This window comes from Ciconia boyciana, chromosome 4 (genome assembly GCF_034638445.1).
Source record: "Ciconia boyciana chromosome 4, ASM3463844v1, whole genome shotgun sequence".
Taxonomy (NCBI): domain Eukaryota; kingdom Metazoa; phylum Chordata; class Aves; order Ciconiiformes; family Ciconiidae; genus Ciconia; species Ciconia boyciana.
The window spans coordinates 89,637,669-89,665,200 of NC_132937.1; the positions used below are offsets into that span (position 1 = coordinate 89,637,669).

General features: G+C 40.7%; 1 protein-coding gene across 3 annotated transcripts in view; it reads left to right on the top strand.

Annotated features, from left to right (window-relative positions):
• MOB3B (MOB kinase activator 3B) overlaps positions 1-27,532 on the top strand; it is a 107,227-nt gene that overhangs the window by 66,910 nt on the left and 12,785 nt on the right. For all 3 annotated transcript variants that reach the window (XM_072860575.1, XM_072860577.1, XM_072860578.1), the window contains exon 4: positions 15,641-15,843. In XM_072860575.1, coding sequence (XP_072716676.1) covers positions 15,641-15,843 — 203 coding nt within the window. The remainder of the gene's footprint in view (positions 1-15,640; positions 15,844-27,532) is intronic.

Sequence of the window (27,532 nt, forward strand, 5' to 3'; positions counted from 1 at the left end):
TTACCAATACTCGTCTTAGATTTTCAAGGGGGTAACAGAAAGATAAGAAATTTTGTAACACTGCAGCGAGAAATGTTTGTTACACTAAGGCACCCCATATAGCTTGTACTTGTCACCTCATGTTGTGCACAGAATTAGTTTAAGAAGCTTTACCACTTTACAAAGGTAGGTGTTCAGCAGCCGTCACATAGTGTAGCAGCTCCTCTAGTTTACAGGAACAAAGCAACCAACTTGTTTAATAATTTTTTGGACTTCTTGAAGTACATCTTCCTCCTTTGAAGTATTCAGTCAAGCAGTACATTTTGCCACTATAAGGGACTAGTGATAATGACTACAGGATATATATATTTTTTTTTTTTTTTTTTTTTTGGTGCTTGGACAAGTCCCAGGAATCAGAAGGAATTCTGGACATAATTTTCCTGGGCTTCCATGCATACTAATTTTGTCACTGCAGGAGAAAGAACTACCCTTAGGCATTTTATGCAGCATCCAAAAGGGAGTCTTTGTAAAGGGTCTTTGTAAAGCTTTATGCAGAAGGTCTCAATGCAGAATAATTGTTCTATTTCTTCCTGGGGCTTGTATTTTTGTGAGGAACTACAGTTGTCCTTTTTGCAAATACTGTGATGGAGCAACCTCATTGTTTTCCTTTCCAGTTCTAAGCAGTATGTGTTTATCTACATGGATCACCCAGAAATCAGAATTTTCAGTATATTGTAGTAGCAGTTAGACTTCATGGCAATTTCAATATGCACTGCTTATTTATATCTCAATGCAGGGGTTAGAAGCGTAAGGATAACCTGAGGAAATCAGTTACAGTTTTGCCAATCCTCACATTCAAAGTATGTAAACCAGACCAAAAAGTGTCTAAGAAAAAATACTGTTTGTTAGTTTTTTCTGTCTTTTGTCAGACTAAGTCGTTCAGAGTTTTCTCATCACATAAGAGAATAATACAGTTTGTGGGCAAACAAAAGTGCTAAATTAATTTACAGCCATAAGAAAATTCACAAAAATAATCAGCTAATGAAGAAATTTGGTAAGGCATCAAAACCAAATCAGACTGTTAGACGGATAATTTGACTCTAGAAAGTTTTCTTTTATACATGACATCAAAGTGGAGGAGAAGGGCCAATCTTAGAGGCTGGCAGAGCTAAAGAGAGCTTTGCAATCCACCACTTGCATGGAGCACTATTTTGGTGTTAACATGAGAAAAATATAAAGGAAGTAGAGCAAAAGACAGAGTGAAAAAGGAAAGAAAGCACAAAGCAGGTGGGACATAACTTTGTGATTCCACAAAGCCCCACCTTCTATATTTAATATTACACCTATACTTACATCCACCCCTCTTCAGGTAAACACCCAAGAGCAAAGACATAAAATGGGCAATGGTAGTATTGGGGAATCTTGCCATCAGCTCTCCTTACGTTTTGTGTTTTTTATTTTTACTGACCCTCTGAGCTTTCTGACAACAGGAATGTGATGCTTTAATGCAATCACATACTCAAAGAATAGTTTAGGGAATTTACCTTCAGAGGTCATGTTATCTCCTCTTTCCTCCCAAACGATGGGGTTTCTAAAGCTATTACAAATCAGAATGGCAGAAATTGTCCTTCTTTGTCACACAGAGGCTTTGTCAGAAAAATTAAAGAGAAAGTTTTAATTGTATGTTCTCAGTTGGAACAGTTTAACTGAAAACAATAATTTAAAGATAAGTGGATCTGGAAGGTTGATTTGTATGCTGACTAATGAGGCTACATATTTTGCACTTGGGTTTCTCTCTAATATTTCTGGAGCTGCTGCATGTTCTCCTTTTTGCACCAGAAAGTTCAGCGGAGATACTGCAGCTGCTCTTAGTGCTTAGTAGTGAATCCTGAAAACATCTGTGCTGTAAACAGATTTTTTTTTTAATTGGCAGGGTGCCACAAACATGTCAGATTCAGGGATTGATGCAGCCTTTTTTCTAATCCGAAGTTTACTGCTAGGAAGGAAGTGGAAATGTTACAGACTGTACATACTGATTCATGATCTATACTCAGGGAGAGCTTTCTTTTTATATGTATGTGTATATATATTCTTCCATTTGCCTGATTGTTAAGCGATACTCTCCACAGTAGCGGCAACACTTCTGTTGGGACTTACTGTGACTCAATGGTGGCCTGGAGGAGCTCTAAAACTATAGCAAAGTTTTTTGTAAAGGACCATGCATAGCAAATTTTGGATGAATGAACACACAATGGGGTCAGTGTGATGTCTCTGTGTGCTCTTCAGTCATCTTGTATGCAAACTTAAACAAAACTTAAAAGGCACCTTTTGACTGAACCTTCAGTCTGTCTTAATAACTGAAAAAGACCAGATTTTAAAATGAATTTATTTTGTTTAGTCTTCTGGATTCTGTCTTTAGTGCTCATGTTTCAAACTTTGTTTCTGCAGAATCAAGAAGGCTCAAACCTTGCATTTAATTTTGGCATGCATATTAAATATGTTGCGTATACATGTATATAAAACTGGCCCAATTTTTCACATAGCCAAATGATTCCAGGAGCTTAAGTGCTGCAAGAAAAAATGTCCACGTAGGAACACTTGTGATGGTGCCATAAGAGTTCCCCATATTCCCTAAGGCAGCATGATCTCCTAAGCCCTTGGAGAGGTCTGGGTACAAAGTCAGTCATTTTTTAATGTCTTGCAGCCTTCACAATGTTTGGAATATGTTGACCACACTCCAAGACTGGTTAGCACATTGTCCTGGGAATAGTCCCGCTGAAAAAGCATTCTGAATCAGGAGCAGGAGTGGAAGACTCTAATCACGGTGGTGCTTTCAGGGGAAAAATAAACAGACTAACAACGACCTCAAGTCTGTGGAGAGCAATGCAGTTGTATCCATTGGATTCAGGGTAAACTTAAGTCAGTTTCCGTAAGTAGAAATTTAGAAGCTGTACTAGAATGTATAATAATGGACCGTCCATACTGATGCAGTGCTGCTGTTGAACATTTTTTCATATTTACTCATTTCTTGTTAATACAAAAGGTGACATCTCTGGGAAACAATGAGTGGATTCCTAACCATGGTATAGCCAGAAAGTATGACTTGATGCAGAAATTAGTATGTGAAGTTCTATACCCTTGCATATTGAGCAACACTCCACTGTAGTGTCAGTCTGTTATGGCCAAATGGAGTATAACAGCCATCTCTTTCTTCTTCCCACTTCTATTCTGTCTAGGTTTTTACCCTCAATATAGCATGTTTGTTGCAGGAGTTTTTTGAACACAGCCTGTAATCATTTTTCTTTGAATGTCATTGTATTTTCCCGCACAGATCCATGCTGAATCAAAGTTGTGGGCCGCAGAACCTCCTTAATACTTTCTCTTTTTCCTCAGAGTCATGTGTTAATTCTTAAATGTAATAGATGAACCTGCTGGATCTCAGGGCATGCACAAATAACCGCTTGCCTAAAGGGTATATTGTCTAAGTTCACAATTATTTAGTTAGTGTTTGTAGAAATCTACTTTTGAGGTTCAGCGAGCCTATGTGTATTTGCAGATGAAGGCACTGTATTGAAACTGTAGGCATGTAACAGCACATCACTTAGATCCCTTCCTGTGCTTCCACTTCTCATGCAGTAGCCTCTTGCAGTGCACCAACAGCGCGTACTATGCTATTGTTAAAATTTAAATGTTTTGCTCAGTGTTTTGCTCTTGTCCTGACGGAACTATGTGATCCAAGCAGAGAAAATCATGTACTTGGTCTCTGCAGACCATCAGTTTTATCTCATTACAGTTACTAGCAAGGAACTCCTTGCTGTGAAAATGTATGAGTTTATTGCCATTGGTCTTTGAACAGTCCCACTTTCACAGCCATGTTGAGCTGTTATTGTCAGCAGAATCACAACTGCTGCTGCGTGTATCTCTGAGATAGAAGGAAAGAAAAAGGCACAATGCCTTGAGCATGTGAACTCTAGAGCCTCTCTGTACCTTCTGTCACAGGTGGACTTCTCCAGTATACTTACAACAAATTGCACCCCATTATGTTATCCCACAAGTGTGAGGCCGTTTACCCAGTGTGTGAGATGCCAATATACACGCAGGGCAGAGGTATTTTATTTCATGTCTGCACAGAGACGGGTGCTAGGTGGTAGCTCCACAAAGCTAGCACAAAGTTCAGTCATACAGGTACAGTATTTATACAGTCTAGTTATGCATATGCATAAGTAATTACACAAAGCAGTTTTCTACTGGTGTACATTTCTCTTATTTCAACTTAAAGCTACAGTGCTACTTTAATATTCTGCGCGTGCTCAAAGGTGAGGGGTCTCTGCTTGGGCCAGGGTCTCCAGCTCAAGGGGTGTGACTTTTAGTGTTATAATGAGGATAGTTCACATGAGGGTGCTTCTTGCCACACTTCTACTAGTTGTTTCAGATGATTCCCCAAACATCTTAATTAGCTTACATATTTCTCCAGGACTGTAGGACTCACGAGGTCCGTAATTCCCAAGGACCGTAATTCTTGTTTAGACATTCCACTTTCCAGTGGGTAAGTTGGCAGGCTGGCCTATTCACTCTCATGAAGACCTAATGTTTTAAGACACACTGAACTGGAAATCCTGAGGGTGAGAGGAGGCTTTAAGAGACTAGTATTGATGCCATCCTCAGGATTTTAGAAATCAAAAAATATAAACAGGTCTTTTGTGAGTAAGCAGGAGGAAATAAGAAATCAATTTTCTCTGTGATTTATTAATGTTTTTTGTTCCATGGAAGAACCAGCTTGAGCCCAGCACCTACAGATACTCTTCAAAATGCAAAAGTGAAACCCTTTTGAAGTCTGTCCTTGCCTGCCAGCACACTGACCTGTCAGAACTCTGCTAGTAACCATGTATCAGAGAAATGGGTCAGTAGTAGTTTGAAGCTCCCCATCCAGTTTCTTGGTAGTCCTTTTTTCAGTAATGCACAGCTGACTTCACTCCAGGTGCTAGTAGCTAATTTGTCTTTGACAGCACTGAGATGTAGGTGCTCTTACACAGTTCATTGGTGCTCAGAGCCTAAACACACAAACTCAAAGCCTGCAAGCACAAAAGAGGTGGCAACTAGCACCTGTGCTACTGTGTGCCTCTTCTTTAAGGATGCTTAAGGATAATTGCTGAGCCAAGACCAAATTCACCCATTGTCCTGCTTTACAGACAGGAAATTTTAAGTGTCCAGATACATAAAGCTGCCAGCTCTCTGTGAGGTTTTGCACACAAGTTTTATCTGTCCTTCAATGTCTTAGCTTTCAGGCTATGTTAGTTACAGTGTGACCATATACATGCCCATAAACTTAAAAGGTGATTGATGTTATAAACTGTATGAGCAGTGGCAGAGATCATGTAAACTTAAGTTAAACCTATAGGTAAAAACATATAGACATTAAAACACTAAACTTGAAGATAAATGAATGTTTCCTCCTCAGGTGATTAATGTTAGACATATAGATAAATCAGTCTCTTCAGCAAGAAACTTAAAAGTATATGTTTAGCTTTATTACTGAAGTGGAATAATCACCCTTGCTAGTATAAGTGCACTTAGTGTTACTGTAGGTTTCTAAAGCTGTGCTAAAAACAACAAAAAATCCATGTAAATCCCACCTTCAGTTAAATTGTCTCCACATAATACAAACAATGTGGGGTTTTGAGCAGTATTTCAATTTCAGATATAAGGTGAAAGGAAAGGCAGAAGTGTAGATGGTATCTGTTGTGCATCGGAGGCGTGCAGTGGGGGTATATACTGCTTTTCTAGCATACATAAAAAATATTTTATTAATTTGTATGGAAAGCAGGCACCGTAAAGAAACATTTTATGATTCTGTGCTTGAATTTCTTTAAGCTTTTCATTTATGAAAACTAAGGCCTGATGAGTGTTTTCTTGTTCTTCTTGTGAATGATATAAAAGTAATTCCTGCAGAACTAGCTTCTAGCTTCTAGAAAAAGATATTAAGCTAAAATAATCTTTGCCTTATTTTCCTTTCAGTTCTGTGACATTCAGTAGGCATTAAATGGAATAACAGGAAATGTTTACAGGCAGTTTTCAAGACCCAAAGAAGAATTCATGCAGCTGAAGCTGTTGCAATGTAGAAATGTTCTTTATATTATAGTTAAAAGGTCTGTTGATAAGATGGTGTTGCCCATGACTAGTGGGGCCTGAGGTGTTTCTCCTAAAGGTAGTGTTCGGGGCTGTCAAAGATCTTTGATATTCCAGGCTTTGGTGAGTGGGAATTGGATGGTGGATGCTGAGTTAGGGAAGGATTCAGAGTGTATTAACCCTGTAAAATGCCTGTTACAAAGAAAATTTTACTCTAGTGAAGTCAGGGTGCCTCCCTTTCTCAGCTGAATTTGATAATAGAACAAATCAACTTATTTTTGGCTAGTTATGTTTTAAAATATTCCATTAATTTGTTCTCTTTGAAAACTGTTGGTCCTGTAGTGCATTTGATTTTTACTAACTTATTTTCATTCCAAATTTGTGTTAGCACATGAATATTACAGAATTAGTTGGTTAAGGTCTTTGAAACTTTTGAAATGGTTTCTGTAATTGTCCTTTGCTAGTGACTTTAAAATAATACCATGCTGCTTACCTTCATGATGCTTTAAAAGAAATAGGGTACTCTTGCTCATTGATTTTCCAGACTCATTTTCAATGAAATCAGTGGTAAAGCTTATTTTGGTTTCCAGGTGCCAGATGGAGCCCTAGGCATCTGAAGAGGCAGATCTTATCTATTCATGACATATTGGAAGAATTTGTTTAAATGATAGTAGCTCCTTTGCATTGGCAATGGTAGGTTTTGAGTGCCTTGTAAATCCAAGTGTCGTTGGCCTGTACTTTAATAGTAAAGATGGTCTTATAGGGGTATATGCAACCAAAATATTCAAATCCTCTTTATATGTTCCTCTTTTGGTATTACACTGGATCCAAAACCTGTCAGTCAATGGTAGCTTTTACACAGGCTTCACAGTGTGAGTGTGTGTGGGTGTGTTTGCATGTGTGGAGTTGTGTGTGTGTGCGCGCATGTCTGCTGACATAACCTGAAATCTCTTGGAAAGTGCTGTCATCTGTGAGCATAAAGTCCCGTGTACTCTGTTTCCTATTCCAGAATGATTTGAAATGGGTTTCCTTTTATGAGATGAATATGTTACTGCAAAATGCAGGAGCGCTTCCAGGAGCAAGACTTGACCCACTGGGCTACAGAGTCATGCTATGTCTTCCGCTGCCTTTCTGACATTGCAAGTCTTCTATTCCTTTCAGCACAGTGGCTTCAAGATGGCTTGAAGAGTGCAACTGCCCAGATTCATCAGTTTTCTGTTGATAAACATACTTCCCTGCAAAACAGTAGAAAGAGAATTGAGTGTCCCTAGGTCTGGAAATACTGACAAAAAACCTGAGTGATATATAAAAGACAGACAACACTATCTTCTCCAGCTCTGCTCTGAAAAGAAAACAGTCACCACTGCCTTTGGTACTGAACCTGATGCAACCAGTGCATACCAGGCATGCGCTGAGCATTCCTCAGAGGAAAGCTGGATATCCTGTTTAGTATTTAAACATCAGATAGTGTTTACATGGGAGGGAGGGACTGACCTCTTCCAGTAAGACAGTTCTGAGATGGGAACCAAAGGGAACCAAAACTTTGGGTGCCTGAGGAGGCCCTCAGTTGTGCAAGGGCATGGATTGGCAGCAGCTGAAGACAGAGTAGCTAAGGTTGCAGTTACAGACTTCTGAAGAGTGAATCTGGCTTAGATCTCTGATGTTTGAGAGTGCTTAACTGTGCTGGGAGGGGGTTGCTTGGCTCTTTTTTCTTCAGGTGATGGGTTCATTCAATTTTACAACCCTTTAACTGTTGTAAAAACAGAGTAGTGAAAAGCATCTGTTGTGTTACCCCCAGATCCGATGTTATAAAAGCAAAAATAGTTAAACATGTAAAAGCAGATTTAAAAGCCCCGACTGGCTCTTGCTTTTCAGCCTGCAGAATTCTCTCCCAGGATGCCAGACTTTATTCCAGGCTGCACTGTTGTAAATCAGGATTAACTCAAGGAAAGTCAGGGACCAGGATTCTGTTCTTTGGTTTTTTTGTCCTTAGTTTTCTGGATCAGAACTTCTGATCTTCCACTAAACTTCCCTTGCATGCTGCTATATACTTGTCTTTCCCTTTCTCAAGAAAGAGCTACATTTTACTGGAGGAAAAAATAACGTATTTAAAACTTCTAAATCACCTCTCTAAGGAACTATCCATATGCACTGAGGATATTCTGATACACATACAAGATTCCTAAGTCAGCGCAGATATCAAAGGGCCAGAAAATGACTTGCATTAGGAGACACAAGGGCTGTGGTCTGAGGTGTTAGAACTGCCTGAATGTTTCTTCTAATGTCCCACTGAAAACGAATTTAGCACAGTAATCATCTGAAGAACGAATGTTTCTTTTGTGATATTAACCTTTCAACTACAGTTACCTGTTAATGTTATGCCATGAGTTTTGGCAGATGTAAGGCCTCTGTTTTTCAGTTAACTGCTGGAACATCTGTGTCTTGGGGACAGGAGGCTGTTTTGTCTGATTCTGACTGCATCTGCAAGACCATGCTGCTTGCTGCTTCTGGTAATGTTTCATATTGCTGCATCTTGCTGCATCAGTAAGCCCTAGAAGGGCCCTTAGAACAGCACGTTTCTTCCAGTGTCCCTGTGAAATTAATGGGGAATCAGAATGTTTGTTTCCTGAAGACATCAGAAGTTAATAACAAAAATAAAAGCCATGCTGGCCAGTGGTGCACTCAGCATGGAAAGCCAAAAACCATGTCATAACCCAGAAATTGTTAGACCATGGTAAGTATTGTAGGAGCAAAGCTATTAACAAACCCCTGCCAGGTGGGGAGGAAAGTTTTTCCATTGATATCTTGGCCAGGCTCCAGTGTTCGTACCTACTTTTTCCTTACATTCACTCATCAGGTTAATAAACTCTCTTTTCCCATCCTAAGCTGTTATACTGCCAAATGGCTGCTATATTTTCTGTCTCGGAAGAGGCTGCATTTTGTTCACCTGTATTATAGTTTCTGCTAAGGCAGGGAGAGCTCTAAATTATTCTAATGGATCTCCAAGCCTATTTTAGACTATGTAAATATTAATGCCATATAAAGTTGTTCAAATGCAATGCTCCAACAAATCTCATTTTGTTACTATGGTGAAGATGGATCTTCCAGGGCAGATGAGTTATACTGTCACACAACCATGACTCTACAGCTTTTTATGGCATTCAGTGTTCACATTGCCTTGAAGACCTGCAGATCTATTCTAATCAGTTTAGCAGCCTGATTATTGTCTGGGGTAAAACTAGCCTTTGTAGAGGCAGCAAGAGTGTTCTGCTCTCTGGCATTGCACTGTTTCTCTTCTGTTCCTCTGCAGCAGCAGAAGTAGAAGTAGTAACAGGGTGGAAGTCAGATTGTAGTCAGGAACAGCGATTGTAAATTTGCTTAAAATCCAAGGGATCTGGCTTATGCAGTGCAAGGATTTAGGTCCCTCTGTCCTCTGATTTCAGGGAGGGTCAATTCAGGTCCTTTGCATACTTAGGTGTTTCACAGCATTTGCATTATAAGACACCTCTTCTGGTGAAATTGTTAATTAAATGGCAAAATTTGTGCCATCGCCCATTTCTTGATATACAGCAGCAGGGAGAGCTGTTGTGGATGTTCAGGTAGTGCAAAGCCTCAAACAATTTTCTGATCTGTACCCCGTTCCATTTAGAGTTCTCTCCAGGACAGCACATGAGTACCTTTGTTGAAGATCTGACTGCTGATTTATTTATTCTGACTCAAGATTAAGACTGTTAGAGGCAGTCCTGCTTAAAAAGAGAAAAGGACACCATTTTACTTAGCCATATAATCTAAAGACTGTTTTCCTTTCTTCTGCTCTCTCTGATACAAGAGCAGAAAGGAGGGGAGTATCAGGAGGATGTAGGTACATGGTAGTCTAGTTTATCCCTAATATTTTGCAGCTGTCTGTTTATTTATGCGAGGAACAAAGTCCAGCAACTGACATTGTTTTCATTGGCCGTTGAGACAGACACTTCCTCGACTAACACATTGAGATAACATTAAACATCTGCTTGGATCAGGATAGGAGTTTTTGCAGCAAAGCTTCCAGCAATAGCTGAGGGCATCTTTTGCAAATTTTTGTACTTGGGGCAGGGATAGGAGAAGGAAAACACGGAGGGACAAGGGGAGGAAGGGTATGGTTCAGGTGCCTTCTCCCAGTTGTTACTTTCTGGGAACACTTTTTTCTTGCTCCTTATTATAAAACTGGAAAAAATTCTTACTTTACCAGGTTGGTATGTTTTTAAGCTGTGTTTGCAATAGTATAGTGTCAGTCCTTTTGCCAATGGAGAAGGGAGTCTCTCTTTTTTCTCACATGAATATTTTTTAAAAAAAGAATGAATTATGACTGTGGCCTGTAAAAGGATTTTCAAATGTGCAGCAAAATTTCTGTGCAGAATTGTCAAAGAGCTTACCAGCTTCCCTTGAGTAAAGCAAGACTTCAAACCACACAAATACAGAAGGTCAAAAACACTCATTCATCTGGCATCACAGAAGATTTAACTGAGCAAGTCGTTTTCATTGCGTGTTAGCCGTTTTCATTGCGTGTTAGTCGTTTTCATTGCGTGTTAGGAGTGTGAGCCAGTCGAGAACTGCATGTAACATTACAGGCAAAAAGTCTGGGTTGTTCTCTCTGGTTCCTCAGCATCGACTTTCTGGGACTATATACTTTCTGACTCTTGCCTAGAGATGATGAATCGGGCAACAAAGACAAACCGTATCATGACTTTTCTTCTGTTTCCTCTCTAACCTGTGCAACTGACCTACTTCAGGGGAGGTGTGGTACGTGTTGAAGTAAGAAGGTTCAAGATTGTCGTATATCAAATGAGACAGACTTTTTGCCTGTTGTATTCCTCTCAGACCTTTAGTTACCCTCCTTTATCCCCACATAATTTAGTTTCTTTAACTTTTAGTCTCTCTGTCTTATCCCACCATTTTTTTACATTATACAAAGAACAGGTTTTGTATCAGCAGGGTTTAAATGAGGACTTTCATCATGGCATTAAAACATCTATGTTTTAAACCAACAGAACATTAACTTACTGGTAATCACTGCACAAGATGGTCAGCATACTTTTCTATGTTACTGTGAACAGCCTTTTGAGCAGATAGCAGTCATAATACTTCTTTTGGAGAGCGAGTGTCAAGAGAGGAGGGCCAGGACACTGTCTGCAGTTGTCATGTATGTGGAATACTCAAAGAAATTAGACAACAGATCAATGGCATGACTCACTTTGTTAGCACTGTGCTATGTGTCCATTTGGTGATGGATAGAGTAGATCTGGATGCTCACGCTGGTGCAGGAGCAAATTACCTGATAGCAAATTAAGAACATGTAAGGAATGAAGTCGATAGCCTACAGAGAGCTGTGGGTATAAGGCTGTTTTCAAAAAGAAGGGGAAAATCCTTCCATTTTTCTGATGGAAAAGAGCTTCATAAATTGATCAGGCAAGTTGAGTTTTGGAAGTTGTAGAAAGTCCTGCTCATGTTAGGAGTAGCCTTTTCTAGCAAGTCAACAGAAGCAAAAAGGTCAAGGGAGTACGGGGAGGTTGGAGCACAGGGAAAACAACGTGATTGTCTCCCTGTGCTGCTGTGGTGCCTCTGTCACCAGGGTATATGGGTGCAGCTTTTCTGCAGGAGGCAGCTGTACAGCACTGGCACGTACCGCACACACTCCAGAGAGGTATGGGTACAGTCATGCTGGCCATGTTTGTTACTGGGTGTACCATGCCTATCTACCCCCCACTGAATTGTTTCCCAATTGCATATATAACCCAGAGTTAAAGGAGCTTCTACAGGGACTGGGACATTTGAAAGCTGCTTGCACATTCTTGGGACATAATGGAGAGCTCTGGGGATTTGAACACCAGGTTAACAAAAAGGACCCTTTTGTTACTTTATTCTCATACAGCAGCACGGGGCCTACAGCATCTCAGCCTACAGATGAGTCAAGGCTGCCAGTTCACTCATCTAGAAATATTTTTTTCAGCAAGCAGCAGCTAGCTCAAAAGTTTCAGTGTCATCTTTGTGTTTCTTTGCCTTTTAATAACCATAACTCAGCAATCTAATTTGGTGTTTTTACATTCTGTTTTTTTACAGTATCACCTTGCAGATAGTAAGACAGTCATCTTTCTTCTTGGAATTTTTTTTCACTGCTAAAAAGAATCCAAAGTTTAAATAAATACTTGGACCTTTGGAAGGTTTCTTTTTCTCTCTCTTCCTCTCCTTTTTTAACTACAAAGTTCCAGGAAAGGACTTCTTAAACCTGGACTCCATTTTAAATGAGGGCTGGGAGGGGGAGAAGGCAAAAGCTGTTGTGGCTGAGCTGAAGGACAGAGAATAGGCTCCCTAACAAGTCAAGGGTCTAAATCTAAGCAAGTCCATTCCCAAGAGCCACTCGTAATGATTATGTTCTGTGGTTGATTTATTTATAACTATAGCAGTTGCAGTGGGAACAAAACATTAGGCCAAATTCTGACCTCAGAATATAAATCTAGAATCATTTCACTCTGGTTTTTAAAATTTTGATGGCATTACTTTGGATTCAGTCTACTGTAACTGAGATCAGAATCTGTTCTGTTGTATTGGAATTTTTTTTTCTTTGAGACTGCGTTTCTACTCTCCTTTTGTCTAATTTTGAACACAAAGAGCAGCAGAGTGTATGTTTAAACTAGTGCTGCAGCCACGTCCATATGCTCATCTGTACCTTGAGGCTGACCAGACTTTGAACCTCCTCTGTACTCCAGGGACAGACTGGCTGGCAGGCTCTCCAAGGCTGAGGAGTCTAGCTCACTGCACAATTGCTTTCAGTGGTTCAAGGAGGCACTTTTTAACTATTTAGGACACCGTGTCAGTTTGTAAACCAGTTTTGCAGGAACAGGAGAGATGTCAGAGAGCCTTTATGGATTCTGCTGTACTCACATGATAAATCTGTGATAGCAGCAGTGTTTCACTATTTATTTAAGAGTAAATGAAACAGGTAGACCTTTGCAAAATTGGAGAAGTTCTGCAATGGCAAGTCAAACTACACAGCCTGTCTGAAAACTGAATGCACGCGAGGAGCAGTGGGAACACTGCAAGTTTATTATGCACCCTAGGCTGTTCTGCACCAGTTATTTTTTTTCTGGGTGTTATTTACGTGTCCTCAAATTGACTGCCTAACACATCGAAAAAGCTGTCAGATGGAAGTCCTCACTCGCAGCAGAAACAGTGCTCTACGGCCTTTGCACTTACTGCCTGTAAGTGTTAAGTGGGAACATGGGCTGCAGAGAAGTTAAAGGATTTGTCAGCTTGGTTTGTTCAGCTCATTTTAGTCAGTTAATACAGAAGTATGAGTTTCTTCATTATGGTAACACTCTTCAGTAACAATCATATGTCAGCCTGTGGAAGATGAAACTAATAATTCTCCATTTTGGGACATGCCTGTTCTGGATCGGAAAATATACTGCCTTCAAGAATTCATCTCTCAGTTCAGTGAACCAGCTTGCAGTGACAAGTGCCAGCTATTCCCCTTTCCCCTTTTTAAAGACTTAACATTTTCTTGGGTATATTTTTAAAATTCTGGTTTGGGTAGCTTTTACAAAAATGTAAAGCAGGCTGCTGCTGTAATCATTCCTGAATTTAGCCATGCTCTGATGGCTGGAATGCGATACCCCTCGTTAATAAGCAGCTAACTAGGTTTCTGTTATGTTTTTTGGTAGACTGTATTTATTTTGCCCTTGGAAATAACAACGATAGTTTGTTATAATCCAGGTTTTCGGCTAATTGCATGGAGTTTTGATTCAAATATTGCCAAGACATCTGGACATATTACCATTTCCGTAGCTTAGCAATGTCTCAGTTCATGGCTTGAGCATTTAGGCCTCCTCTTCTATGACCTTCGATGTTAGCTTTAGCATTGAGATGAATGGATGTGAGAACCAAAAGCAAACATTTCTTAAGGAGATAAAGTAGTTGTGCTGTGATAGGTGCAGCTATTTCTCTGGTCCCTGATTTGTACATCAGGAGTAAGAAGGGCTGCACTGCCTCTCTAAAGCTGCTTGAAATTACATCGAAAGGATTTGCCTTTGATGAACCCAGTACAGGCCAAAAAACCCTAAGACGTTTTCCCGCATTATCTGAACCTCAGCAATGACAAATGTAGAGGCAGTTCAGGGATACACTGAGCAGGGCGCTTCTGCATGCTGATGTGCTTCCTCACTTGCATGCTAACAGACATAGCAGTGTTCACATCTGCAATGGATATACCCTGGTATGTCCTTGGCCAGGGAATCTAAAACAAGGCACATGTTTCTGTTGATGGGACCCAGACTGGTTACAGCCACAGTTGATAATTTATGTAGTCTGTAATCAAAAATCTGTTGTCAGCACGGAAATTCTCACTGTATGTCCTCACATCCCCCTCAGTGAAACTGGGCAATTTGACCACTAATTCACCACTCTTACAAGTGCTGAGCAATATGTAACAGGGGACTAAAATTTGAAAACTAGAAAGCTTGCAATAGTGTTAATTTAATACCTCCGTCCTCTTTCTGCAAATAATAAACTTTTTTCTTGTTGAGAGCATGAGCTGGGCTTCTAAGGAGTATGGGACTGGTTAGCTGTGGGTGTTTTGTTTTTTTTTTTTTTAAAGAAACAATAACTACAGTTATGTAGTTCAAATCTGACTAAAACATGAACTATAACTAAAAAATTAGGACAATGTACAACAAAGCAAAGTAGCAGTAGAGTTTCAAGCATGGCACTAAAGTCACCATGTCTGAGGCACAGTCATAGAAGGAGATGAACCATTCAGCTTTTTGGGGCAGCTCAGTGGTACGCAATGCCATGCAAGATCCATCTTTAATGAAGGGTGGTTTTGAAGGAATTATTGGTGCCACATTGTGGATGCCTGGCTGTTTACTTGCAAGTGTTGCTTTTGCTGCTGCTTTGGAGTCTCCAGCTGCAAAGTGTTCTAACTTCTAAGGTATTTTGGAAGAGCTGTTCCTGTGTCTCTTCAAGTGTTTTCCTATTAAAAGAGCAATCGGATAGGTACACATAACTGGGAGGAAGGTGAAAGCAAAGGGTTCTATCCTTCAGTCAGTTATTTCAAATTTGTTATTAAGTTTGATGCTGTGAAATGCCACTGTTGAATAAGATGAGTAGGAGAGTGACTATCACTTCTAGGACGAGCTCTGGATGTATCAATATGGGGAACAGCCACCTCAGGATGTAAAGCTATTGATGTTAATGGGACAGTATGCACTCTAGAGAAAATCACATTTCTGAACATTACAATACTGAATATTCCTCCATTATATTATTCAGGGAAGAAGGACCAGTACCTGTCGGTCTTGATCCATTAAAGTTGCTTAAGTATTTGGTTATCTTTGGTGCTAGTGATCACATAAATGTATGCATTAAGTGATCTTCTGGATTGGAAAGGAGGCCTAGGAAGTCATAACCTAGTTTGCAGTTACAAACTCACGCTTTGCTCCAAAGCTGTTGTCTTGGGAGGATGACAGGATGGTTATGACAACCCTGCCTTCTCTATTCACAGGTGTTCCCTTTCCAAAGAACTTCCTTCAGATCTGCAAGAAGATACTCTGCCGGCTTTTTCGGGTGTTTGTTCACGTCTACATCCATCACTTTGACCGTATCATCCTTATGGGGGCTGAGGCCCACGTCAATACCTGTTACAAGCATTTTTATTACTTTGTGACAGAGCTCAACCTCATAGACCGCAAAGAACTAGAGCCTTTGGTAAGTGTGGAGTCTGGGGGAAAGCTCTAGGAAATTTTCCTCCTCCCTTCACTGAGCCTTTCCCACACTTGTTGCAGTGGGTTTCCTCTGGGAATAAGGTCCATGGTTGAACACAGGCAATTTAAAGGGATGAACTCTTGCCTCTGTCCATAGACCCATTCCATATGCTGCAGTATTTGTGAGATGCTCAGTAGGCTCAGTAGAAAAAGTGCAACGTATTTTGTATAGAAAAATACAAGGTGGGAAATACTGCCATTTGAAAATAGAAGTTCGTTTGTCTTCTGCTTCTTCCTGTACTATATATTTTATGTATAATTTTATTCTGTCTTTTTTCATTGGTCAGTAACAGCATGGTAGTCATAGCGGTCACTTGAATGCATGGGAAGGGAACAGTGGTCTATGTAAAGGTGAATTGTAGTGGTTTTTTTGTCTTTAAGTAGACGTTTGTGAAGGTATTGAGTGTGTAGATCCAGAGCACACTCTGGATCTAAGTGAGACAGATGACGTGAGACACAGATTCAGACAATTAGCAGAGTAACAAAACTGGACACTTCCTTTTGGACTGAAATAGATCAAAATTAAATTCATTGTTTCTAAAAGTAAGGCTCCAGAAATGGAACACTTTTGCTGTTGCTTGCAAATGCAAATAAAATAAAAGCGTAAGCCAAGAACAAAAAATAGGGTGCAATTCAGAAAGCAGTTTATGCACAAACCCTCACTGTGGGCATTTAGCCAACTTTAAAAGGGATCAGGGCAACATTTCTCCATGGGTCAGAATTTGGAAAATGCTGTGTTGTACAGTTTATTGATGAAGTGCTAGAACCACTGGGATTTTTTTTTTTTTCCACACAATCACAGAATGGCTGAGGTTGGCTGGCACCTATGGATATCATGTAGTCCAAATCCCTGCTCAAAGCAGTGTCACCTAGAGAGGGCTGCCCAGGACCACGTCAGGTTTTCAGTTGTTCCACGTAAAGGCGCATTGCAAAGAGGCATATAGCATAGCTGGTATGCAACACTTCTGAAAGTGTGGCAAAGTGATGTTTGCCTGTGTTTCTGCAGGAACTGGAGCTGTTGCAGGTGTGGTACATGTATATGCTTATGTTGATTGAAGGAGAGCCTGTAAAGAGAGACAAAATGGATGATCTTGTTTGCAGCAGTTCACAAGGCCCACTGAAAGACACTGCGTATGGCATATATTGATAACTTGCAATGTATCTGTGGTTTCTTTCTAGATAAGAGAACTTAATATGTCCTCTAAATGTGTCCTAAGGGATAGAAGGAGGCCCTGCAAAAGGGAACTTCCCTGCCAGACTAGTGATCCCAGGTTAGCTGTAGCTGTTAAATGCTGAGGATGTGTCACAAGCAAGATCCAAGGCAGGGTACCTCAGAGGTAGGAAGAGAGGCGATCATTGCTTGCTTTGGAATACAGAGAGCACAAAAATGATTTAATGCTGCAGTTGGTGGTTAGCAATATTCCTGCACTAAGCAGACAGACAAAGATTTGGGGCCAAACGGGTGCAGGAGGTGGCCCAAGTCCAGCAGCAGAGCAAGCTAGGAGCGTGCTCCAACTGGTGTGTGCTTTCCCCTTGCATTCCAGCATTCCCTCCCTTCACAAAATTATCCTTACGATCATCATATGATGCAGTATTATTAACTTTGCTGGGATGCAGGGTCTCCCAGAAAAATGTTTCACCTGCACTGGGGAGGCACCATGTCAGCAAACTGACAAAGCTCCACCTGTTTCCATCTTCCTGTCCTCGACTTGCATGGGTGTCAGCAATGTGGAAACGCAGAAAAAAAGTATGTCTGTATTTTTGTCTTCAGCTGGGCAGAGAGAAGGGAAGGAGTTGCCAAACAAAAGCAGACATTACAAATAATCTTGAATTTTAATGCGGTAGTTGAGGACAACCTGTGCCCTGGCAGGTTCACCATGGCAGGAAATGAGCCCACATTGTCTCCCTTAATTAGAAAATGGGCCAAGAGCTGATTAAATAAACAGACTGCCACATGCTTTAATAAACAGGAAGGCAACTGATTTATCAACATAACTTCAAGAAGGGAGAATAATTGGGGAAGCAGGCAGTAGATGAGTAGTAATATTAGCCTGCAGGACTTACGCTCTTTGTTTAAAATAGATTTTATCAGCCTTTTGCAACTCCATGCAGCAGTTATAAAATCAAATCAAGCAAATGAGTTAAATAGGGTTTCCCCTCCCATTCGGGAGTTGCATAACTTGTCCTTTCTGCAGTCAGAGGGGCTATAGTTTAAAATGCTACCTGTCTTTTTCCCATCCCCATCACTATGTTAATTTGACAGATCCCCAAGTCTTTCATAGAGCTGTTTTATGTGGGGACAAAAAAGGAAGCTGGCACAGTCACTGACCCCGCAGGTGGTCCTGAGGAAAAAAACTCATGTCCAATTGGTTAATTTGGGGGAAAGAAGTCTGAAAGCATATCTGCCCTTTCCTGCAGCTAACAGGCAGAGAAGGCAATCTGCACCGCAAGAGCTCTCAGAAAACCTTTAAGGCACACCTCCATGGGGAGGCTATCAGGAAATCAGCTAAAGTTTGAATTTTAAGATGTGACATCTTCTTTGTGCTGGCTCCCTGTGTGACCAGCTTTATTTTCCACTGTCAGTAGTTCACCTTAATTAACTTCTGAGCCTCCTTCCCATGGCCAAAACTGTCTAGCGGAGTGGTGTCTATTACCTCCATCCCGCCCTCACCCTGTGTAGGTGACTGCTTGTATAGGGTGCTTTAAACGCTTCATCTAAATATGCTTTTCAGTGAGAATCTTAATGCAGCTGCCTCAGCACAGTAACTTACTGTTCAAATGGCAGCCCAGCTATGGCAAGTAATGCCCCTCTACTTCCTTCCTGTGATCCATTTTCTCTAACAACAGATTTCATAGTATGTAGGACTTAAGAAATACGCCAGCGTACTTTATAAGCACATCATGAGCAAAACGGTCTTGGATCGGGGAATTTTACTTAATTTATTGACAGTTACAAAACTTTTGATTACAGATCTGGGTATTGAGGAAAAAAAGAGAATTAAACAAAACACTTGGTGAAGAAGCACCTTTCTCCCCCAGGCTCTAACTCAGTAAAAAACTTCTCTTCCCCCCTTCTGGGTCTCAACTCACCTTGGTTTTGCTACATGTTACACTCAGCTGCTCCTAATCCCTTTGGTGAGGTGAGGGGCAATGCAGGAGACCGGGGATGTGTGTACTGCTTCTTGCGTCTTACTTGTTTTCCTCCACTCCAGCATGGGTTTACCATGGGACACAGTCCCTCCGCGGTGTCCCTGCTCTGGTGTGGGTTGCCCATGACCCAGAGTCCCTTCAGGGGTGTGCCTGCTCTGGCACAGGGCACTTCCTTCCAAGAGTACATATCCAGCCACGTCCCCAACAGTGCCACCAGCCATGTGTCCTGTCTTCTTAGTGTCTGCTGCTTTCGTAAATATCTGTGAGCAGAGGCAACGTGCTTCTCTGACTGGTTGAAGTTTTGGCACATGATGGGTTATTTGCAGTGGTTTCAGTGGCAGCTGGAAGTAGCTGTGACTGGCACAGGGCAGTTCATGGCCTCCCGCCACAACAAGTCACCCCTGTATCCCCCTGATACCAAAACCCTGCCAGTTATGCCCAGTAAAAAGCATCCTCTGCAAAATAAGTCATATGCAGTCTGTTGGTTAAAGCCTTGCTTTCTGTTTCCACTTTTGTTGTGCATTTCTTGCCTATCTCTGGGTAATAGCTCTCTTCATGAGTTTTCCCATGGGGAATATAAGAATATATAGCATTTGACAGAAGTATTGTGAGCCTGAATTCAACAGTGTTTGCAAGGTACTCTGATGCCACAAAATAAGAGTTGTAATAAGAGTAGAGCTTGCTCCTAGTTCACCGTTCTACCTTCAGCAGCAAGTTGGATACTTGACACATACAAAAGCAATGGGAAGACCAAAACTTCCTGTGTTCTTTAACTTGGTGTTCGCTGATTTGCTTTGCTGTTGCTTTAGGAGTTCCACTGGTGAAAACGGGGAGTGTGCAGGTACCACGTCGTCATGCTTCCTAGCTCTGTAGACTTCACGTGAAACTAGCAGTCTGTTAGTCTGGGCTCTGGACTACAGATCCAGACCCTTGTTCCCCTTCTCTTGCAGGGCGTAGATTGGATATCTTCAGAACTACTTCATAGAACACTTCATATCTATTAAAGTGTTCTCAATATATGCAACCATATACTCCATCCCCACTTGTGAAAGGTGTAACTCTTTGTAGTTAAGATATAACTTGAGACCTGTTTTTGATATATTTTGCTGGGACAGGTCACTCATCAGCTTTTTTTACTTTTAAGGAATACAAGCAGCTGTATGCAAGGCAACATAATCCCTTCCAAATAGTTTTTTATTTCTTTAGCTCAACACAGCGTAAATTATCATAAATCTGATTTTCCCTTAAAGACAGGTGAGTATCTTCTCTGATATGCATCACTTCCCTTTACTCCCATCTCAGAAAAGAAAGGCTAACTAGCAGGAATAAAGTACTGCTACAGGTAGAGCAGGTCCCCCCTAAAGGAGTCTATCATTTGAAAGTGTCTTCTAGCGATGTGGCAGCATCAGGTCACAGAAGAAGTTTCGCTGGTGTATATAACACTGTTTCAAAGAAAAATAATTCCTCCTTACATTCTTTGGTGTGAAGGGGTGGGTGTCTTTTTTAGCAGGTGGTGACCACCTTCAGATGCCTGGTGTTGTGGTTTAGCCCCAGTTGGCAATTAAGTACCACCCAACCACTCGCTTATCCTCCACGCCAGTGGGATGGGGGAGAAAACTGGAAGAGCAAAAGTAAGCAAACTTGTGGGTTGAGGTAAGAACAGTTTAATAATTGGAACAAAATAACAACAATAACAACAACAACAACAATAATAATAATAATAGTAGTAATGAGAAGGAAAACAAGAGAGTGAGAGAGGAATAAAACTCAGAAAAAAACAAGTGCTTCAACCGCTCACCACCCACCGACTGATGCCCAGCCATTCCCTGAGCAGCGATGACGCCCCCCCCGGCCAACTCCCCCCAATTTCTATACTGAGCATGATGTCATATGGTATGGAATAGCCCTTTGGCCAGTTTGGCTCTGCCCCCTCCCAGCTTCTTGTGCACCTGGCAGAGCATGGGAAGCTGAAAACTCCTTGACTAGTGTAAATATTACTTAGCAACAACTAAAACATCAGTGTGTTATCAATATTATTATCATACTAAAATTCAAAACACAGCACTATACCAGCTACTAGGAAGAAAATTAACTCTATCCCAGCCGAAACCAGGACACCTGGTTTGGCTTGGTGATTGCAGAGCCCGTTTACTGCTGCACTCCAAGCTTAGCTGGAGCAGGCACAGATCCTGTCGTGAAGCCTGAGGATCAGTGCAGCTACAGCAACATGACCTCTAGAAAGGGCAGGGGGAAGAAAAAATTAAAACCTTCTGAAAAGCAGTAACGTTAATGCCAGAGAGGCATTAAACCACAAGGTGGGTTGGTTTTTTTTCCCCAGCAGGAAGGTGTCTGTCAGACAGACAGAGGCAAAGAATCCAGAAGCTATACTTCCCCTTCAGTCATGTAAGAGCTTTCTGATTCAGAGGCTGTGACTGAATCTCAGTGCAAAGCATTTTGTCAGATAACAGTTAGTTGGTGATGAAGCCAAGTCTCCTCCCAACTTCTCAGCATCAATCTGTGTGTATTGCAGTATCTTGTTTTGAGTTCTAAATCTGTGCATTTTAATTTGCCTGGTATTTCACTGTGCCTTGTGTTTGTCAGAATTAAGTTGAAAAAAAAAAAATCTAAAAATGTGGTGAGGTTTCAGTGTTAAATTTGGAGGTCTGAGCATGGTGTAATTCACTTGGAGGAACAAGGTTCCCAAGATGCATTTATTTTTTTTTAAACTTGTAGGAGGTGTGGACCTAGCTCATTTTCTCACTATTGAGCATTACTCATAAACATAACCTGAAATTTTATCTCTAAAGAGGAGAGAGAGGGCAAAAAAAAAAAGATATTTGGTCTTTTTGCTGTGCAAATCTGTGCAAGGTCATACAGGGCCTGAGAATGTGTGCAGGGCTTGTATATTCAATATGTACTCTGAAACTCGTGTTCTAATAAAAAATCTAGGTGGCAAACCCAAGTATATTTCATTGCTCCATGGCCACCCGGTTACAGAACTGTGGGCAGGTCAAGCATTCGTATCGTGTCAATGAGCAGTGGGAAGTGATGCGCAAGAAGGACCCTGCCAAATAGGAAGGAATGATTGATGTGGTTTGAGTACATTTGCTTCTCTCAAAGCTATTAGGAATTGTCAAATGCACAAATCTGTTTGCCAGAGATACCAGTATATGCCGGTTTTGTGCATTTTTCTCTTTAACCAATGTAGTGTCCTCTTACAGAGCAAAGAGTACCTTTTGTGCTCTTTTAGAAATATTCAAAAATATATTGCAAATCAGTCAGATTCCCAGCAGATTCCTACATAACTTTGGAAACTATTGATGGCAGTGAAATTTCCCTCTGAGGACAGGGGTAAAAGCAGAATATGGCCATCTGCTTTGCTCATTCTCCAGAAGTCTTCTTTTTTATAAGTCCCAACCTGTGAAAACTTTGACCTTTTTCTCAGAAGTAATTTTTTATAAACATTTTGTTTATGAGAACAGAAAGTAATAATTACACTTGAATGAAGAAAAATAGAGAAGGATATTATTTACATCTGCTGTTCTGATAACTGTTAAAATGCTGATTTGATTTAGATGCAGAGACAATCAGCCATGGTAGCAAGTGGATAGCATTGGGGCTGGAATTGATGTCAGTCAGTGGAGCTGAGTGTATAAAAATGATGAAGCTGGTAATTGCCTCCATGAAGATGGAGTTCATCTGCAGGATGGAGTTCATAAGCAAAGACAGTAAGGTTTTCTTGCCTTATTCTCTATTATTCTCAGTGTAAAAGCTTCCCTTCCATTGGCTTTATAGCATGATTGGCTTCTGATAACATTTTCGTCCAATATTTGGAGCTGCTTAAAAGTAACCATCTAAATGTTTTTTCCCATCTCTATAGAAAACTGTCTTTCTGAATGGAATTTCTAGTGCTTGTCCAGGCAGTCTACTGAGTAAATCATTAAACTCTGTTTGGTTGTTTGGGTTTTTTTTCTTTTTCCCCCTAGGAAGCAGTATTATGTATTATTTGCAAAAACCTATTATGGTCTGGGTGATAGACGATTTCAAAGTTAAATATGTTCAGGAAATTACATATTGAGGTTTCTGTAATGACCGTAACTCTATCTTCCTATATTTTATGATTCAGAGCTGCATTGATGCCCTGATGACACTGACATGAATCTGAGGCACTTTCTTTTCAGTCAGTGGAATTATTCCAGATCTTCCCATAAAATTCAGAGAAGAATCTAGCCCTGCAGTCACAGGTCATATGTTCATGTGCTGTTTTTCCACCAACACTAGTATTACACAATATGCTGCTTTGTGTGCTGCTGTAGGGTGCTCTGCATCCCATGAATGTATTAATTGACAGGTTTGTAGGCATGTTTAGCAGAACAACCAAAAACTACAAGGGGAAAAGGAAGAGTTATTTTTGTACTTACAGCCAGGATGTCAGCAGTGCTGCCATATGTGTGGCATTGTTTGCGAAAAGACAGTGTTTCCATCTCCAGGCTTTTCAGCCAGTATCTTCCATAATCTATTAAAAAAAACCAAAACCCAAACCTAAGGTATAGTTCCACAATCATTTTAAGCCAAGATGAATGCAGTCTGAAGCTGGAAATTGTGATCCTGCCCTTCCGCTCACTGGATAGTCCTCTCTCCTTCCCTGTGTCAGAGCTAGCCTTTTTGTTACCATAGTCAGATCCAGGGATGGATCAGCTGAGTACCAGCTCAACCAAAACTAGTGTTTTTCATAGAATCATAGAATGGTTTGGGTTGGAAGGGACCTTTAAAGTACATCTAGTCCAATCCCCCTGCAGTGAGCAGGGACATCTTCAACTAGATCAGGTTGCCCAGAGCCCCATCCAACCTGACCTTGAATGTTTCCAGAGATGGGGCATCTACTGCCTCTCTGGGCAATCTGTTCCAGGGTTTCACCACCCTCATTGTAAAAAATGTCTTCCCTATATTTAGTCTGAATCTACCCTCTTTTAGTTTAAAACCATTACCCCTTGTCCCATTGCTACAGGCCCTACTGAAAAGACTGTCCCCATCTTTCTTATAAGCCCCATTTAAATATTGAGAGGCTGCAATAAGGTCTCCCCAGCGCCTTCTCTTCTCCAGGCTGAACAACCCCAACTCTCTCAGCCTGTCCTCATAGGAGAGATGTTCCAGCCCTCTGATCATTTTTGTGGGCCTCTTCTGGACCCGCTCCAACAGCTCCATGTCTCCTGCATTGACGACTCCAGAGCTGGACGCAGTACTCCAGGTGGGGTCTCACCAGAGCAGAGTAGAGGGGCAGAATCACCTTGCTCAACCTGCTGGCCATGCTTCTGTTGATGCAGCCCAGGATACAGTTGGCCTTCTGGGCTGCGAGCGCACATTGCTGGCTCATGTCCAGTTTTTCATCTACCAGTACCCCCAAGTCCTTCTCTGTAGGGCTGCTCTTAATCCCTTCATCCTCCAGCCTGTGTTGATACCTGGGGTTGCCCCGACCCAGGTGTAGATGGTGCTCAGGTGAACACTTAAGAGTTACTCTTGTATGCTTTTTCCTTTGCCAGAGGTACAGCAAGGCATAAATACCAGTCCTCCAGCTCTGCCACTACTGTGCGTGAGGCCCAAGTAGCTGATGTTATACATCCAATTTACTACAAACAGTATGTCTTTTCACAAAATAATTAGCAGCTTTGCTGCATCTTTGTCTATACCACAAAAAATGTTTACTCATAAGGCAATTCGTTGCCAGAAATGCCATAGACATAGCAGAAGTACTGTAAACATAGCCTGTCTGGCACTAGCCCCATCCAGCACTCACAGTAGAAAAATCGGCAGTAGCAGGCTTAACAAAACATGGCAAAGTATTGGCATTTTGACGAGGGTACGCTCAGTTGAAACACAGCTGAGTTAAACAGATTGATTAAATGAGAATTCTATAGACAAATTTTTCAAGTATATATTTTAAAATAAAAGTATACCTTTCTTAATTCACTTGATTTTTTTCCAAATTAATGTTTTGTCTGCTTAGCTAATTGTTTATGGTTATGGTGAAAATTAGAATTTGCACTTTTCCCATCCATTTTCTCCGTATGTCCATATACAATCTTCATGAAAGCAGTGATGGCACCCATAAATCAATAGACTGTGAAATATAAATTATTTGCCAGTCAGCAGAGGACAGTTTGAGCTGAAAAGTAGAGGAGAACTAATTTCATTAAAGTGTGTTCTTCTTATCACTATCCTTTATAGCTACCCAATTCTATTTTTATATTGCTGGTCATTGCCATCAAACTACTGCACTTCAGATCATTCTGAAGTGTCCTGTATTATACCACTTACAAGAAGCAAGACAACAATAATATTAACACACTGTTTTAAGGGTATCTCTGGCTCTATATTCTTCTAGATTTCCCAGTGTGTTCTGTGTGCTGTCTGGATGGCTTAAGCTTCAGGCAGGGAACACATAAGGTTTCATCTTGTTCAGAGTCATAAATGCTGCTCATGCTGCAGAAAGGTAACTGATCATTCCCTAATTAATCTATCATTAACAGATTGTGGCCCAAAAATCTATCAGTGAAGCTTCTGTACGAAAGCTTTTCTTTCTGCTTTTCTCATTGCCTTGACATTGGGGCATTCAGAGGGAGAGCTGGCAGCCCCCTGCCACTCTGATAAGAACAGGCAAGCCCATCCCAAGTAGCTCCTTCTGGAGAAGCTGGCACCTAGCTTTCCCATCCCTTCTCTGACGTGCTTTTGTCTATCCTCCCACAAAATTGCACGCTGTGCCCTCTACTAGATGGAATTGACTATCAGCCTCTCTTAATGCAAAATTAATTTGCTAAATATTTACCATGTGCCTTGTAGAAAACTGTGTCCAGCAGTTACCTGTGCCAGTAGGTGCCGAACTGAGTCAGAGGTTGTTTACCTGTGTGTGTGCATGTGTGTGTTCAGTGGCTCTCTCTAGCCATGTAATGTAGGCATGCAGCTATTCTAAAACTATTCAAAATTCAGGTACTTGTGTGTTCACAAGTACAATTCACAATATGAATTTATCTAATAATTTAGTTTTCCTACAAGGTTGTTGCTTATAGTTGCTTTAAATTCTGTTACTCATCACAAAAGGGTAGGTTGACTTACTGTTTGTTCAGGTATTATCCAAAATTAGATAAATACTCATTGAGCCAACTTTAAAGTAGGCATAATTTTCTTTCTTTTTTTCCCTCCTGGTTGTTTGCTTTAGTAAAAGAGTCCCCATTCAGGCAAGGCTTGTCACTGCTGCTAACTAGCCAGCAGTATTTTTTTCTTCTTAAAAAAAAAGGAAAAAAAAAAAGAAGAAATTAAGCATTCCCTGCCCCCAGTCCAGTTTTTCCACTTCAATGAGATATGTTGATAATATCCCACAGCATTTCTTTTACATGGTACATATGATGAGAATATCTCAACAAATGGATCTGATCACTAGCTGAACAAGAAACCAGTGGTAGCTAAATAAATGCCATCTTTTCCATCTCCTCCATTTCCTGCAAGAAATTAGGGGGAAATGAGAACTCTAGGCTTAACATTGATGAAAAATAGGATTCTCAACTTTGATGCTCAAAGAAAATAGAGTCATAAGATGCACTGCAGTGCCAGAGTTTCTGAGTAAATAGTTTCTGGCATGCGTGTTTTTAATTACTTATTTTTATCACATCAGCAGCTTTGCTTGCACTGAACCCAAGCACACACTGCTGAGAACAGGAGGGCAGAAGGACTTTCCTACTGACAATTTTCTGTGTGTCATTGACTTATCAGAGGTTTTGGAGTGGTTCTTATTGGTGCTATGGGTTAACTGCTCTGCCATCTCGTGCTTTGACACAATTATCTCTCTTTTGTGGGTATGTAAGTACAGGTGTCCGTTGCTGGTGAGGAGTACACCACGTAAGTCATGTTTTAAAATTTAGCTAATGAATGTAAATTATAGCCTGTTGAATAAAAAGGGCTTCTCCAAATTAATCCACATTTCACAGTTTGTAATAAACAACACCACATTTGTACTTCAAAGAGATTATTAATACATGATAAAAAGAGGTATAGTTAACAGTCCAGAATAAACTAAGAACAGGAAACTTTTAAAGAAGCTTATTCCTCCAAATGTCTTCAATTTTGCAAAACATTAAAAGAGCAGAAACTAACTGCAAAATAGCATCCGCTACTGTTGCACTTCTATTTCTTTTTTTTTTTTTTTTTTACAATGAACTCCTACGAGATTGCTGTAATACAAAAGACACGGCACACAAAACATGTTTTCTGTAATTATTTAATTCATTTTGAGCTTCTGATGAGTTAATGTGAATCTTGCCTACTCAATAGGTTGTTACTCTGTGCTAGCTCAGTATGTGTGGGGAGCAGCTGGCTTGGTTACAACAAGAAGTAGAAAAAACAGTAGAAAAAGGCAATTGTGGTTGCAAAACCACAAAAAAATGACAGGGGCATTCCAGATCAAGTATGATATCAAAAAAGGAATTTGAAAC